At 36.3% G+C, this 17,793-nt stretch overlaps 1 protein-coding gene across 1 annotated transcript in view; it reads right to left on the bottom strand.

Annotated features, from left to right (window-relative positions):
- Window positions 1-317: 317 nt before the first annotated feature.
- Window positions 318-17,793, bottom strand: part of LOC140159370 (prolyl 4-hydroxylase subunit alpha-1-like) — a 75,842-nt gene continuing 58,366 nt past the window's right edge. The window contains 4 exon segments of the mRNA XM_072182820.1: window positions 318-561; window positions 5,507-5,603; window positions 7,017-7,085; window positions 10,016-10,066. Of these exon segments, the coding sequence (XP_072038921.1) occupies window positions 488-561; window positions 5,507-5,603; window positions 7,017-7,085; window positions 10,016-10,066 (291 nt within the window). The 3' untranslated portion in view covers window positions 318-487.

Here is a 17,793-nt window from a genome sequence, read left to right on the forward strand (position 1 = left end):
GATGGTCATATATTCTCTTCTTTAATATTCTCCAATATGAATTGTTCTAAACTTGGTGACATCACTGGAAAACAAGTCTATTCACTCATGGCTAATGCCGATGTATCGATTGAAAGAACGTTAAATGTTTCGGAATTATCATCATTGGCATACATTTTTGGAGAGGATATGCATTAGAAAAAATTTTTGGCAAACAAGAAACATAATTATCAATAAGTACTTTTAAGTAAAATCTTACTGTAAAGTGTGGTAATAAAGTGTAGTAAGGATCAAAAATTGGCAACATTTAAATTTGTGATGGAAACAAATTGTACATTTTGATGGCAACAAGAAATTTAATTTTTTCTTATTTTTTTTCACCCAAAAAAGAAGACTAGATAACACCATACTAAAATCGTGTACGCATTCTGGTAGAATTAGTATTTAATTTTTAGATGGTAGGCACATTTGGAAGCAATCTACAAAACTTAATGGCATACGGTGGGTACTAGTATTTGTTTCTGTTTATATCACACTGGCGACGGAACTCCTGACCCTGCTCGTGGATCCATATATTTGACACTGAAAAGATAAAGCAAAAAGAAATAAGTTCAATAATGCAATTAATCATTAATATATCAAAACAATGAGCTATTCCAGTTGAAATCCATAAACCCCTATGAATACATGACCTTCATCATCTACACAGGGAGTGTGAATTTCAAGTGGGATAACCTTACCATGGAAGGTTAAGGTAGACTGCTGCCCTCAGTCGTCAACCGTCTGGATTGACGACTGAGAAAACTATGTGGAAAAAAAGTGACGGATTTTGCAACAGGATTCCTGTGGCATAGAGCATGCGCACTTGTGTCCAAATTGACCTTTTGACCGAGTTTGTTGTTTTTAGAAGTTCGAAGCGCGATCTTGTCACACCGCACGGTACAGCGACGCTGTACACGGGCGCCGCTAGTCAGTCGCGCTATGGCGCACAACCAAAGTCGCATTGAATAGTTTTCAGAAGTCCGTCATGATATTGGCTGTAAGATAATCAGTCGTCACTACGAAGCATACACAGTACATGCGAAGTGTAGACGGCTGATTGGAATTAGTCTTAAGGTTAAGGTCATGTCTTCCATAGCAGGTGTATGAATATTAACTGGAGTAGCCCAATGCAGGTGTCCTGGCGCTGTAACACAAGTTACCATAAGACAGTGGTGGCCAACCCTTCTTTCTACTTCTTCCTTGGTAAGTGTAATATCATCAAGGATTCTCGAGTACTAATATACTATAGGATAAGCCACTCGTTTGCTAAATGAAGTCAGTCATTCGCCTATGCGCGATAATGCATAATGTGATGGCATAGTACCATGCGTGTAGGAGTGTATTACCTGTGGAAGAGATGATGCAATGTTTACGTCATCGTTTCAAAAAAAAAATTAAATGGCGAAAAAACGGCGAACATTTGGTCGAATCTTTCCATTACTATCATATCGTGAAAACCAAATAGCTGAGGAGTTAGCTCAATATACTAGGAAAATATTATAACCGAGGACCCCATGACGAGACTGGCTAAATAAGCTGTATTTTTGCTGGAAAGGGTCCGAATAATTGGCAGTCGATGGGCGCCATCTTGGACAAATTTAGGGTACCAAACTACCCAAAAACTGTCAATCAACATAATTTAGGGTACCAAACTACCAAAACTGTCAATCAACTACTTTGGTACCGAGTTTGGTACCAAACTCCTTAGCAACCGTCACTCAAACTGCCGATATGTCAATCAAACTGCCGTAAAGTGACTTCACTTTTTGTACAGGGATTGAATACGAGTGTCACAGCCCTGATATCATTGCATGATGACAAGCAGTCAAGGACACTTCAAGTTGTACATGTATAGAGGGCCACATATCAAATTTCAAACAGTTTGATGGGCTACCATAGGCACCGGAGTTTTGCGCGATTTAAAACAGCAAAATGCGCTGGCCACTTTTCAAAATGCGCGAAAATGCGCCAAAAAATAGGTCAAAATGCGCTAAAATGCGTGATCCCCTGTTATCAATGCAAAACACGAAAAAACATTGGTAAAACGATGGCATGTCAATCAATTACGACCGACTTCCGGTTCATTTCCGGGTTCATTTCCAGTTTCTGGAAAAAATAAAAAATAAAGATGGCGACCATCACAAATCGTCGATCGAAATGTCGAAAGCAAGGGCAAATTTCCCCACATTATGCTTGGTTTAATGATCGCGTTATTTGTATTTTGATGTACATAAGTGAAGTTAGAACCAATATTGCGTGAATTTTCTTGTAAATGCTGCCGATTTGGGGCATAAAATCGTAAGTTTTAACTTTAAGCTTATCGATGGGTCATAATCGTGAACATTCTCGATGGAACCCAAAATGCGCTTTGAACACCCAAATGCGCGAAAATGTGCGCTTTTGCGCGAACCGCGCAAAACTCCGGTGCCTAGGCTACCATCAATTAATAATTATTACTTGCTATTAATAATAATAATAATAATAATTTAATCTTATATAGCGCATTACAAACAAATCTCAATGCGCTTTACAAAGCATACATAAAAGCATAAACACATGGCAACAATATTATTGCTTTAAATATATGTCAATTATGTTCTTTTTATAGGAATTGGATTTGAGGGCCACATTGGACATTGTCAAGGGCCACATTTGGCTGGCGGGCCACAGGTTCCCAGAATATATATCTGACACGATCAAGGGAAATGAGTCGGAAGTCGCTAATAATGATTTTGAGATATTGGCAAAGAAAGTATTAAAATTCTTTTGTTTTATATTGTTTTTAGCGATTGATAAATTGATGGAACTTCGCAAAGAAGCGTCGTATCCACATGGGGTTTGCAGTTTCTGAAAGCTCTAAATGTACTCTTTAGAAACATATGTAAAACTCATTTTCGACCAGGGCCGACATGTGACTCATTCCCCTTGACCATGTCACATATTGGCTATGAGATTAATTTGCTCAATAGAAACAGACGTTCTCCACTATTACCTGGGTCATAATGGCGAGAGATTTTTGTGGCTGATATCAATAGAAACGCACACATCAGTTCCACCTGTTATATATTTACACTAATTTTCCCAAGAAAATTGGACCCATTATACCAGAAGCTCAGATTTTTGGCCAAATTTAACACAATTTAAATTTTTCTTTGAAATTTGGTCTCCAAATAATATTAAAAATTGACCCATTTTAATACCAAAATCTAGAAAAGGGGCCGTTATACCAGAGGCCTGAAATATATGCAGCACTTTTCAGTATGGCCATTTACGCTGGGTACCCCCACACCAGTGGAACATTATGAAATTTCAACCAATTCCTAAGAGGAAAGGAGGGTGTTTGACCAGCATTCTAAATAAGCCCTATCGCAGTGCAATTTGCACCCCAAAAGTGTGGTGCAAAATTGTGATACCACATTGCACTGACTTATGTATTGATTGTCTGAGACTGCACTTCAAATTGCTCTGCATCAGATTAAATTGCACCACAACTTTCAAAATGGGGTGCAAAAGTGTACCCCAAGGTAAAACAAATTAATTCGAAGACTGAGTTTGACCAGCAGTATAGCAATAAAGTATATTAAAAGCAATTATCCCTCCCTGCAAAATCCACAACTGTATTCCTTGTTGAAAATGGATAAACACAAATGATTGAATCTTTTCCTGATGCGTGGGTGGCTTCTGAGGAGACAGTCAATCAAACGTTTCAAGCATCATTCAACAGTCAGGCATATTTGCATAGTCAAGTGCATGAGGAGTCTCATCAAGTGTTATCTGACGGTGCATTGTTCTTCAGACAGGTCAATGATAAAATATATACAACTGCTCATATGATATGAATTCTATATGAAAGAAATCTCATGATCAGTGGCATATAAAAGATTTGAAAAATGGTCACATCATCATGGGCCAAAGATGAAAAAAAATGGCTGTTTAGGCAAAAAATGAATGGTTTTTGTGTGTGTCGGAGAGACCCAAGGGGAATAAATTCCCATTCCAATTTGCAGCAAAAAAGTTTGTTTTTTTTCATTTCAAGACATGGATTTAAAAAATAAAAATAGACTTGCTACAGGAAACGAACATGTTTTTTTTGGCCTTGTGCCACAAAATATTGATTATGTATTGTTCTTGTTTAAGGGATCTAAAATGAGCGTTTATTGCATTTCGATAGTATTTTTTGTGGGACATGAGAGCACCTCAGACCTATCGAATTGCATTCTGAATACGAAGCATGTCTTTCTGATATCAAATAATTTTCATTTTTTGAAAATCACAATATAATACAAATTTTATGACAAATTATAAAAATTTGATATTTTTAATTTTTGATATATAACAGTCCTCGAAGTAAATTATATAAATCTAATGATATATTCTTAAAGTGTATGTAGCAGGAGGGAAAAGCCGACGGTCAATTGAAAATTTTGACCTTTCATATTGAAGATATGGATTTTTTCCCAAAAAGACCTATTTTTTTTGGTGTTTTGGGAAAAAAAATCCATATCTTCAATCTAAAGGTCAAAATTTTCAATTGATCGTCGACTTTCAACCCACCTACATACACTTTAAGTATAAATCATCAGATTTATAAAGTTTACTTCAAGTACTGTTAAATATCAAAAATATCAATTTTTAATGATTTGCCATAAAATGTGTATTAAATTGCGAATTTCAAAAATTCAAAATTATTTGATATCAGAATGACATTCTTCGTATTCAGAATGCAATTCGATATGTCTGATGTGCTCTAATGTCCCAAAATAAACACTGTCCAAACGTTCATACCCCAGCCCTTAACAGATCTTAGAATCCACTAGAGCTCGACCCCTAACAACATTCAATACAGCCTGTCAATTATTATCAATTCCAGCTTCAATGACACATCTGTCTGAATAGGTATTCGAGTAGTTTGATGAGACAGGTGCTCTGTTCAGTTCTTAGCAAATCAATGCTGTATTATTGATAGCAGGTCTATTTGCTTCATTGCATTCACACGCACAAACCTCCTATGACAGTGAATGGAATCTGTCCAATGTGAAGTCACAAGGTGTCACCGTAGCTGGAACGTATAATAATATGTGTTTTGAAACTTGAACATGCCGCCCATATGCATTACATTCTTGCAATGCTCCCTCCGCCCACCTACTGACAGGCACAAAAAGCAGGAAATCCTACAAAAGCAGAATAATTCTCATGCCTGTACTAATAATCTATTTATAGATCTCATTTTATGATTTCTATGGTAGGCTGATGAACTTTTGGCAGTTATGCACTATCTATTTAAGAAAACAATGATGTTACCGATTTACAGGTATGAGACACACCTGTGATATTGGGTAAAAAGTAGCAAAAACAGGCTGAAATTAAATAAAGCTATGGAAATTTTGACTTAAAAAACCCTGAATTCAGTTTTAAACCTGAAAATTCTCATGCCTGAATTTAAAAAGAAGAAAAAACCCAATAATCATACATGCAAATTACTTACCCCATTTTGATCCTGCTAATACTGGACATGCCGCATGTCTTGTGTCGTAGTTTCCGTCGCCATTTGGATGTAAGTTAAACCAGAATGCTGCAGATCCCTGTGATATACAAAACAAAGTAACTATGTTAAGGGGCTGTGCAACGGGCTGTGCAATAATCATCGTCTACAGATACAATAAACTGGTTCTCAAGTTCATGAATGTCATTCAACTAAAATCCATGTAGCATTAATATACATGGGCCAGGGTTCATTTTTTGCCAGCAAAAACCCGTTTTTGCCTGGCTTAAACCAGCAAAAATGGCAAAAAATGGCACAAACTGATATGTAGTCAGTCAAGTATTAAAAAGTAATACAGAAAGCTCATAAACAATAACACACCACTTTTGATCAATCATTCAACATATATTTTGTCTTGTCAAGTCCTTAAAATGAAAAAGTTTTGAATTTGATATGCCACATTTCAGTTAAATGCATTATAGTGAGCAATTAAAACCCATGCGTTTAATTTCTTAATATGTTACTTATAATTACCAAATCTGGTCATGAAATTATTTTTGTAACTTTTGTTTTGAGATGAAAAAGTGAACTAATCATCACTGTTTTAGTTTTTGGCAAAAATGCTTTGCCAAAAACCTGCAAACCCTGGCATGGGCTCAGTTGAAGACAGCTCCTAACCATTACACCTGGTTGCCTTTAAAAGTTAAAGATAAAGTGCAATATTCTCTGAGAAATGGAAACCATTTTAACAAAATCAAGTGCAGAACCAATCGGTTTCAAAATAGTGCAATTCCTTATTTTGTCGATTTGCTCAATGAACTCATGTAATGTGCTCTAATTTTATGTTGCTGGCTAACTGTTTTTATATTGATGTGTTTATTTTTCCAAATTCTTGATATTATCTTATTGTATTGTAAGTATAGGGGGGGGGTGGGAGAATAGGCTATGATATGTGAGTTTTGTTGGTGTGAGGACTCTGATTGTGGTATAATTCTGGATGTGTCTAGTGTCATGCTGAGTGGTGTGGGTGTGCAACTGTTGTGAGTGGTTATGTGCCCTTCCAGTGTGCTGTAAGTGGATTGTGCTGTGTAAATGTTGTGTGCTTATGAGTAGTCTGGGTTGGATTTCTTGGGGTGGATTATTAACTTGTTTTACTTTCGTATGGTTTGTGCTATAGGGTTTGCTGCAATATTTTGTTTATTTATTTTGTTGTTCACTTGCATTTTGTCATAATTCTTTATTGTGTATATTATATATGTCTTTTAATGTAAACTTTGCTGTAATTTAGCCTGCGGGCTACAATGCATTGTGTTAATAAACCATAAATGAATGAATGAATGAATACAATAATAAAAGCTACCATTAGAGGCATAACTGGAAAAAACAGACTTGAGCCATTCCACCAAATTGTGACCAAGAGCTGAAACTTACAACATTTTAATGTCTTTCCATTGGTAATGAGAATTTGAATTATGGTTTTAAGACATTTATAAGATGTATTTGGCTGACTTACCTTTGCTGGTATTACCCTAGCCCCAACCATGGGGAACACTGTGGCACCACCAGCCTCTACATCGCTCATCTACAATAATATATGTAAAAACATAGTAACAATGTTAATTGCTTACATATTTCAATATTATAAATATCTAAAAAAAGGAACTTATAATCCACCACAGTTCTTTTCATGGTTTATAAAGTGGAAGAGCCTCTACTTTTTTAGAAGTACAGTCCAAACTCTCTCATCGCAGTGGCGTAGCGTAGGTCATCATATTGGGGGGGCACCGACCACTATGAGGGCACCGGGTCTGATTGGGAGGGCACACACCATTTTTCGCAATTTTTCTATGGGATTTTCGGAATTTTGCAATTGATTGGGGGGGGGGGGTACGTGCCCCCTATGACGCTATGCCACTGTCTCATCGGGACCTCTTTTTCCTGTTACCTGTTCAAAAGATCTTCAAATGAAAAATGTTTTTAAATGGTGAGACCTCTTATTTTCATGCTCCAAAGCATTTGAAGGACAATTTTGTTGTATACCACTCCTTGCATGGGTGGAGGGGGTCTCAAGGATTTTTTGGGTACCCATGCTAGATCCGGGGTTCCTGGAGGTAACCCCTACCGGGACTAGTTTTAAGTAAAAATATACCCCTATAGCGGGACCAGATTTCTATAAAAACACACCCCTAGTGGGACCAGATTTCTATAACAGGACTAGTTTATGGGACAGAGGCTCTTCCTGAAATAGTTATTTTTTTACTGCCACTGCATCCCTGCATACATACACATTGCATGTACAGGCAGGGTGAAACAAAATGATATGTCCCTGGTTCAAATCATTTTATTATGCTATTTGTTATACTCGTTTATAGAAAGATCAAAGTGCTGTAAACATACCTGCAATAAATGTTGTAAGGAAATTTTTCATCAAATAAAGGGACACATTCTCGGGCACATCACATACCCATCTGTTTGGCTGAGTTTTTGGAGAAAATTGGCATCTTAATACTAATAACGTCGTGTCCGTCCGCGCGCTATCGCGTTCGCGTGGTACGATATCGTGTTCGCCTGGTGCAGTATCGCGTACGCGCGGTGCGATATCGCATGCTCGCGGTGTGCTATCGCGGAGTATCAACGTGGGTGTGCGCAGTGTACCGCATCGCGCATCGGAAAGCATTACAGTGTGACTAACAGGTGCATCTCATCGGACCAATAGGTCTATTTTCAAGACATGATTAACATAAAAAATCAGCAGTTATGGTAAGGCCTATATAACCCGTTTGCATTCACATTTCTCCCGATTGAATGGACGGCCTACATTCAGACACTACTAGAATTTCGGGGTATTAGAGTTGATTAAGTTGTGTCTTAATCATTGAGATACGTATATCGTAGTAGTTTGAAAGGTTAGGACAAGTATTATGGGTAACGGGTGTTGGGTAATTAGAGATAGGCCTATCACGAGAACCGCCCAACCCGAGAACCGCGAAATCTAGTGGTGTATGTTTATATAATACTGTGTTCTACCTAGCCACAAAATTTCACATTTCAACGATGCCCAATGTGATTGTAATTAACTAATTTGTCATATACGCACTGGTCTTTAATTGAGTGTTTCTCATACAGACAAATTTGATACATAAATGTACCAATCTATATGCATAACATTGATAACATTATCTATATGAAAAGTTGGCATAACAAATTTTGTATAGCACATATCGATCTTTAAATCTCGTATATGAAAAGAGAGAATAGATAATTGAAATTAAGTATTTCATATAGTTTTACGACTTAAATATGATATTAAACATGCTTGGTGGAATAATTAGCACTTCTATTTCACTAAAATCAAAGTTTTATTCACATTCATTCCTTCACAAATGTTAAATGAAATCAGCAAGTTTAAAGGTAATACTGCTAGCAAGATTTTTGATCGTAATTATTTCAAGAAAGCGTGTTTCAGTGAAATAGACTGGTATGTGATGTGCCTGGCTATTTAGAATGTTTTTTTCCTTTCATAATATTTGACCCAGGGACTGTCTTTTGGAACTTGCAGGAGAGCATTAAATAGCTCTTCTGGAGCCTTCAAGGAGAGCTGTTTAGATCATTTATAATAGAATGTAAGGAGAGAATTGTCAACTAAGGAGAGCTAAAAATCACTCTCCTAAATCAGATCTAAGGAGAGCAGTAGAGAGTGATTGCTCTTGCTCTCCTTAAAAGGCAGCCCCTGTTGACCCCATCTTTGTCCTGCCCTTACCAAGTCCACAAATACTCACATAGAAAAGTGCTGTAGCAATTCTATTTCCAGTTCCCAGATCTTTAAAAGCATTCACTTCTTCTTTCTAATATAGGTACGAGAAAATTTTTATACACATATATTTGACACAACTGCTTAATCATACCAGTAAAGTGTGCCATGTACTTGTGCCAATACCCATCAAAATGAGCAAGCAGTAATTGTACAGAGAAACCAAACTCATATGCATATCAATTCAGGGCAGACCAGGATTTGACAAAAAGGTCTAATTACCATGGGCCGAGAGGGTAATTTGACTGTTAGTGCTCAAAAATAAGATATTTTCTATAATTTTGCAGATCTGATGAGGGATTGCCACCCCTTCTGCACCCGTGGTCTACCCCTGCATATATTTACCAACTCCTCTGCGAACTATAATGGGCATGACTCAGGTACTTGACACTTTCAGGGTCTAGAGAACCATGGAAATTTGAAACAAAATGAGTCTTCAAGTGATAAACAACAATAGCCATTTAAAAGGGGCAGTAGTGGAACTTTGGTGATAGCACAAATAAAAAGTAATTTGGTGCAAGCTTCAAGAAAGAGGAAACATGCAGAATTAAGCAAAACAAAAAAAGGGTGGAAAACAAGAAACATTGAATCAGGTCAAATGAAAACAGATTTTTTTCAAAATTTTCCATATTTCTCTTAAACCCTTTAACCTTCCTTTCCAACTCAATGGATGGCACCTTGCATATACAACAATTACTTACATAAAACAGAAAGGTGGCTATTCTATTGCCCTCTTTGTAGGCCTTTTTCCTCTGTGGATGAATAAAAACAAATGATATGGAAGCACAAGCCAAGACAAAGAGCAGCCAACATACACCAAGAAAAATGTCATATCAAAGCCGTGGTCCACTGGAGTTCGATTCAGCTCAAATGTTCATTCTTTCTTGATTTGTTCTTTTTTTTATGTCAAGCATATCTAGGTGTTAACAGCTGAAATCTAGGAGAAAACGCTGATGAAACTTCGGTCAAGCACAAGTGACCTGGTGATGAAGGGGCCGCCGTAGATAGCTGGTCGGGGCATTTTACAGGATAGGCAAGTGTAGCCAACAATCGGCTTATTACCCTGATTGGAACCGACTGTAACAATGGGTCATCTGTCCTGCCTTTACCAGATTGAGCCACAGGGAGAGCGGGTAAGATTTTGCTTTTTGGTCCTGCGAGGAATTGAACCTGGGACCTCTCGCACCAAAGGCAAAGACCATAACCAGTGTGCCACACTGCTCCCTGATTTCACTGCTTTCTTTCCTCCCAGCCATGCTGCACACTGTTCCCCTAGATACAACCTACTAGAGCTTTATGGACCCACATGAAACTTGGGAGTAGATCAATGGTTGCTTAAAAGTATGTCACAGCTCAATTTTAGCTTCCAATAAATAGAACACTTGCTTTTTCTAGCAGATGTTAAAGCAATTATTTCATCACCAAAGTCACCATTCGCCATTATTTCATCACCAAAATCACCAAGACAGACAAAACGACATTATACTGGTCCTGTGTATACATCCCCAGGCCACAGTACACTCCATCAGACCAGTGCAAGGAAGCTTACATAGGGGAGACAGAATGCTCCTTAAAACAATATGATTTCTGGAGCAGGTACAAACTTCCAGGTGTCTACAAGATTGTGATCAAGTCCAAGGTCAAAAAGGTCATGACCTGATGATACATTTCAGTCTTCCTTTCGCTGATGAACGATGGAGAGCTGTCAGAAAATTCTGAGGTGTGAATAATTTCTTGTGTTTTAAACTTTATTCAAAAGTAAGTCAAGACAGCTGCCCAAATCCTACTTCAACAGCCTCCACAAATCGCTAGGAACAGTCAATACCCAGAAACCTACATTGGGCTATTCCATTTAAAATACACACTACCCCTGTGGAAGATTTTGGAAATATCTTCCACACAGGGAGTATGAATTTCAAATGGAATGAAAGCTTTAGCAGCTCCAGTTGAAACACACCCTCCCTCTGTGGAAGATTCAGGTTGAATCTTTCTCAGAGGGTGGGTATGAAATTCAAATGGAGCTGTTAATGTGTTTGTTCCATTTGAAATTCATACTCCCCCTGTGGAAGATATTTCCAAAATCTTCCACAGGGGTAGTGTAGATTTTAAATGGAATAGCCCATTTTTCGTCTAGAAACGTCCAGAAAGCAATTAAACAACATATCTGGCCATCAAATGTTTTGATCTATCCACAAAATGTCTTGATGAACAAAGGCAGAGCAACTAAGATTACTTAGTATATATAAAAGCAGAGCCAGTTGTAAAAACTGTCCCTGCATGCAAGCCATCCACCGAATATTGAGAGAGGAAGATAAATACATGTACATACAATAAAAGTCAGAAATAATGAAACTAGTTTGCGTCTGAAGTCGCCTGTGAATCAAACTCTGAGACAGTTTGAAAATGATTATACTTAATTCTCTGGGTTGATAGGATGAACAAATTTTAATCTTTACCACCGGTTCGAATCCGGCCAGATGCACAGTTTTTTTAAACATTTATGTGCACTGGCTGCTCTGGGAGAAGATCGGAGACAGTTTGTTTACGATTTGTTGTGATGATCGAAATGTCAGAACACAGTGAAAAAACAAGTGTGCCCTAGGTTAGTTTTGCACCTTCAAACATACAAACTGCCTCAAAAGTTATATTTTAGTTACAAAAAACTTTCTTTGTCAACAATCATGTCAACAATCATGTCAACAATACCTACAAAAATTGCATTTTGCTTTGTAACCGTCCTCCATGTTCTGTGATTCTTTTCTCAAATGGAGTCCCCAGACCAGGTCGCCAGATGAATCCCTTCGTCGTTATGCACTACTAACCAATCACTCACTGTGTTGAGTTTGATTGACAGGTTACATCAGAAATGGTGCAAACTATTCTTTTTTATTTCTGACTTTTATTATAGTACACTCAAACAAGCTACAACATATAATGATTGTTGTCAAAAGAGGTGTAAGGAAGTAGAATGTATGGGTGTAAAATAATGCAAAGCAATGTTAATTTTTTGTGAAGAAAGATTGAACATTTGTGCCAAACCGAACACCAAGAGAGACCGTGTCTTTGCTCATGTTAGTTAAATAGAAAAAGTACTTGAAAATTCACATAATTAAAGTGGTAACGTCACCAGAAAATATAAGAGATTAGTTATATCATTACCGCAATTAGTATTTAATTTACTGATAATCCGATTGAAAATTAATGTGAAAGGAAATTATCATTGCTCTTATAAGAATTGCATCAATGGGCTAGTCCATGTAAAATTAACACTCCCCGTGGAAGATTTTGGAAATATCTTCCACATGGGGAGTATGAATTTCAAATGGAATTAGCACATTAACCAACTCTATTTGAAACTCACCCTCCCTCTGTGGAAGATTCAAGTTGAATCTTTCTCAGAGGGTGTACGGAATTCAAATGGAGCTGACTAATGTGCTCATCCCATTTGAAATTCATACTCCCTCTGTGGAAGATATTTCCACAATCTTCCACAGGGAAAGTGTGCATTTTAAATGGAATAGCCCAATTAGGCCTAAAAAAAATGTTTGATTGACGTAAAGTAACCCGACTGACCCTAAAATTAGGCCTGACCTGGACTTTTTTTTACAAAAAAACAATTACATTAAATTTAAAAAAAGAGAAGAAAAAAGAAGTTCAAAGGCCTTTATCAAACGCAATTTACAGCTTTAAAAGTTTAAAAAAATCCCTACCTAGCTACCTACCCTATTTTTTGTATGTTACGCCAATTAAACAATTTTTTAGGCCTTAGTATTAGTATTAAATTCATTGATAATGTGAAAAAAATTAGGAAATAGAGAAAAAGTAAAACTGCATGTTGTGAACAATTGGTGCTACATAACATTTTTATATATCTTTTGTGCAAATTACTAAAAGCTTCGGGAATTTTTCTGTGTTTTCTGTCGTTGCATTCTCAAGGTTGTAACCATGGTAACTTTTGTTTATGAATGTCATGGCAAAAACATGCAATGCATACCTCACCAAGGAATTTTGCAAGCAAGCTTTCGACATGCATGCTATTGAAATTGGGAAAATGAAAGCATACATTGAAATTTGACAAATCACCAACAGTTACTTACCACAACTACACTAAAGCCAAAAAAGAAACTTATAATTTTTCACAAGGTCATATCTTAAAATCCTGTCTATCAAAATTAACCAAAATTACACACAGGATTGCCTAAATACTCTACTCTAAATACATGTCACTAACTATGCAGTTGTCCAACTGACACAACAGCAAAATGCACTGACATGCAACACCTTCATGGACCACATTCACAGCGCAACAGATTTCTTTGGCTGGGTTCCAATTATTCGCCTGTGAATGTGATCCTGGAAGCTGTTCCGTGTCAGTGCATTTTACTGTTGTGTCCGTTGGACAACTGCTTGGTTACTGACATGTGTTTAGAGTAAAGTATTGAAGTAATACTGTGTGTAATTTTTGTTCATGTACAGGCGAATAATTGGAACACAGCCAAAGAAATCTGTTGCGCTATGAATGTGGTCCAGGAAGGTGTTGCATGTCAGTGCATTTTGCTGTTGTGTCAGTTGGACAACTGTTTGGTTACTAACCAGTGTTTAGAGTAGAGTATTGAAGTAATCCTGTGTGCAATTTTTGTTCATTTTTATGGAGAGGATTTTAAGATATGACCTTGTGAAAAATTATAAGTTTCTTTTTTGGCTTAGTGTATAAAAACAACATAATTGATAAAGTCGAACTTGAAATCAGCGTTCATCTATTTAACCTTTACCTTTCCATGAATTAAAATTTCATAATCGAAAAGCTTTGGACTATTTTGCATTATGCTTTGGATATCTTTTTTGTGTGTTATTGGTAACTTTTAGTTTCTAAAATTTCACAAGTATCTAATTTCTACAATAATTAGATTGCAGTCAACTGTATGCTGATCACATGAATCGTTTGGGAGAACTCGGACTCTGTATAGCTGCATGCTTAACACTATAGGAAAACCACCATATTGAATTGTCACTCATGGGGACTAGACTGGAAATTTTCATAAAAATTTGCGTATTTTGTCATTTCATTTTGATTAAATGCATAAATTAATCCATCCATGCAGAGGCCATTTTGTACCCAGATAAGCTGAAAACAAATCAATTGTAGGCAAGTTGTTTACCCCTATGGAAGCCAACTTTAATCTTCCACATATGAAGTGTGAATTTCAAATGGAGTTACCTGAATGGGTGACACCATTTGGAATCTACACTGTGAAAGATTAAGATTTGTCTTCCATAGGGGAGTAAAGATTTCAACTGAAATATCCCATTTTATGCACAATGCCATTACATGCATGTTGCAAACGAGTATGCCATTAAAATCAAATTATAATAATAATAATAATAAATTTTGGATTTATAAAGCGCCTTTCTCCAGATCTTAGAGGACTCAAAGCGCTGTAATTTCGCTGCAATTGTGAATCATCACAAACAGATCGCATCAACTAGGTTGCTGCCGAACGGCGCACACCTATCCACATTTAGATTGTAACATCCACCAATTATCTGTGCAGCTCCCCAAATTCCATTGGGTGAAGGAAGTTTTTGATAACCAAACAACTAATCACCGATTTTTGCGATACAGGAGGAAACCGGAGATCCCGGAGAAAACCTGCGAGAGCGAGCATGGAATCGGGATAAACCAAGTGCACATGAGTCCTTGGGCGCGCCGGCTTGAACCCGGGACCTCAGTGGTGCAAAGCGAGGGAATTACCGCTGCGCTAACTCGGCCTCCCTTTATAGGATGTATGATGAAATATTTCAGAGACACACTATTTTCCCTCCATGAGTCTATGACATGCAAATATGGCAGAGCCTTAGATCTCCATATAATTCAATGGAACTAAGGCCTAAAAAAATTGTTTGATTGGCGTAACCCGACCGACTTTAAAAATAGGCCAGATCCTAGACTTTTTTTAATTATTTTTTTTTTGCAAAAAAATAATAATATTTTAAAAAGAGAGGAAAAAAGTTGTGTAAAAAATGTGAGTAAATTTTTATTTTTATTTTTAAATTGTAGACCGACCTACCCTAATTTTTTGTTATGTTATGCCAATCAAACAATTATTTTTTAGGCCTAATGGACAAATAAAAATCTGTGCTACTTATCACTTGCAAATGACAGGATGAGACAATGAATACATGACTATGACTACATGAAGAGAAGAGTTTCTTGACAAGGACTAAAAATGTTTAAAAGCACAGTATAATTAACTTAAGGTGAGTCGGAGCCTGCAGGTCATATTTTTCCAGTTTGGGTTATGGGATGGGGTATGAACGTTTGGACAGTATTTATTGTGGGACATGAGAGCACATCAGACATATCGAATTGCATTCTGAATACGAAGAATGTTCTTCTGATATCAAATAATTTAGATTTTTTGAAATTTGCAATGTAATACACATTTTATGGCAAATGATTAAAAATTGATATTTTTGATATTTAACAGTTCGAAGTAAACTTTATAAATCTGATGATTTATACTTAAAGTGTATGTAGGTGGGATGAAAAGCCGACGATCAATTGACAATTTTGACCTTTCGTATTGAAGATATGAATTTTTTTCCCCAAAACACACAAAAAATAGGTCTTTTCGGGAAAAAATCCATATCTTCAATATGAAAGGTCAAAATTTTCAATTGATCGTCGGCTTTTCCTCCCAGCTACATACACTTTAAGAACATATCATTAGATTTATAAAATTTACTTCGAGGACTGTTATATATCAAAAATGTGAAAAATATCAAATTTTAATAATTTGTCATAAAATTTGTATATTATATCGCAAATTTCAAAAAATGAAAATTATTTGATATCAGAAAGACACTCTTCATATTCAGAATGCAATTCGATACGTCTGGTGTGCTCTAATGTCTCACAATAAATACTGTCCAAACGCTCATACCCCATCCCTTAAGTTTGCTTTAAAAATACAGTTTATTTCTACCAAGTGTGGTACATTAATTTGATAGGAAATGAGTAAAGGAAGCTAAAATGGTCTCATTTACATTTCCATATGTGTTGCATTTATAGTGGTATGACAAACAATAGGTCGAAATAAAAAATTTTCACACTCTTAATCAAGCACATGGGTGAAAAATACAGCCCATTACAATGAGCCTTGTGATCTCATGTAATGAATCCATACATTTCCGCTATGTGGGCTTTATTTTTCTCAATATTTGAGCACAAACATTGTATAGCTCATGCACTGCTCCGACCTGCCTTAAAAAAAGAACACAATAGGGAATTTTGGATGTATGAATTGGACAAAATGAAGTGATATCAGTGAATATAACAAAAGTAAAGTATAATTTTCACACAATTTAAAAACACTCAAAGCAGTCAATGCATAACAATTTGGATCAAAATTTTGGAAACTTGATAATCTATAAAGCAACCAAAAATAATGTATGAAATTTAGCATAATTATAAAAATAGCAAGAAGGATTAGACTACTTCATCATTAGACACCATATTTTACAAAAAATTAAATCCACTGAATTTGAACAGGCCAACTAATTAGTGATAAAATGAATGCTCCATGATATATAATATACTGCGCCAATAAAGTATCCTTACACTTGGAAAAATAATCACAATTTCCAAACTAAACAATATTAGGGTAATTTTTTTTTTAATAGATGCACTATCTCATCCTGCACATTATGACTCCACATTGAATCCAATGTGACTTCAAGAAGCAAAGTTACAAGCATTTGAGTAGACGAAGGTCCCGTTTTAAAAGTGACAAACTGGCCTATTCAAAACTCCACAGACTAGACATCTGGTTTGAGAGTGGCGAATGGCTAATTTATGCATTTGGCTTTAATTTAAAAAGAAAAGAAACAAAAGAACTGGCAAATAAAATGAAAGTTATGGAAAGTACAGAGAAGTAAAAACTGAAATAAAAACTGCTTTAAATAATGCTTCATTGAAGAAACTGTGTTGTCTCTTTGTTGCGCTTGTTGGAATCGGTTTGGCCTTGTATAGGCCAGTTTGTCACTTTTAAAACTGGACCTTCGTCTATTCAATTGCTTGTAACTTTACTTCTTCAGGTCACATTGGATTCAATGTGGTGTCATAATGTGCAGGATTAGATAGTATATCTATTAAGAAAACAAATTTACCCCAATATTGTTCAGTTTTGAAATTGTGATTATTTTTCCAAGTGCAAGGACACTTTATTGGCGCAGTATAGTAGTGCACAGAAATGAAATGAAAATAATATAACACATTATGATGAAAGAACCATTTTGCCACAAGCAATCAATTAGCAAAACCTACTAGTTACCCACTAAAAAGTTACCATGGTCACCAAGTACTGATTTGTGATGGATTTGATATAATCCATTTGAATTCCGTAAGAGCAGTGACATCAATCAGTTCTTTGTTGAGGTTGGTTATACTTATATTAATAAACCCTTGATGTAATCTTAC

This window comes from Amphiura filiformis, chromosome 8, assembly GCF_039555335.1.
Source record: "Amphiura filiformis chromosome 8, Afil_fr2py, whole genome shotgun sequence".
NCBI classification, from domain to species: domain Eukaryota; kingdom Metazoa; phylum Echinodermata; class Ophiuroidea; order Amphilepidida; family Amphiuridae; genus Amphiura; species Amphiura filiformis.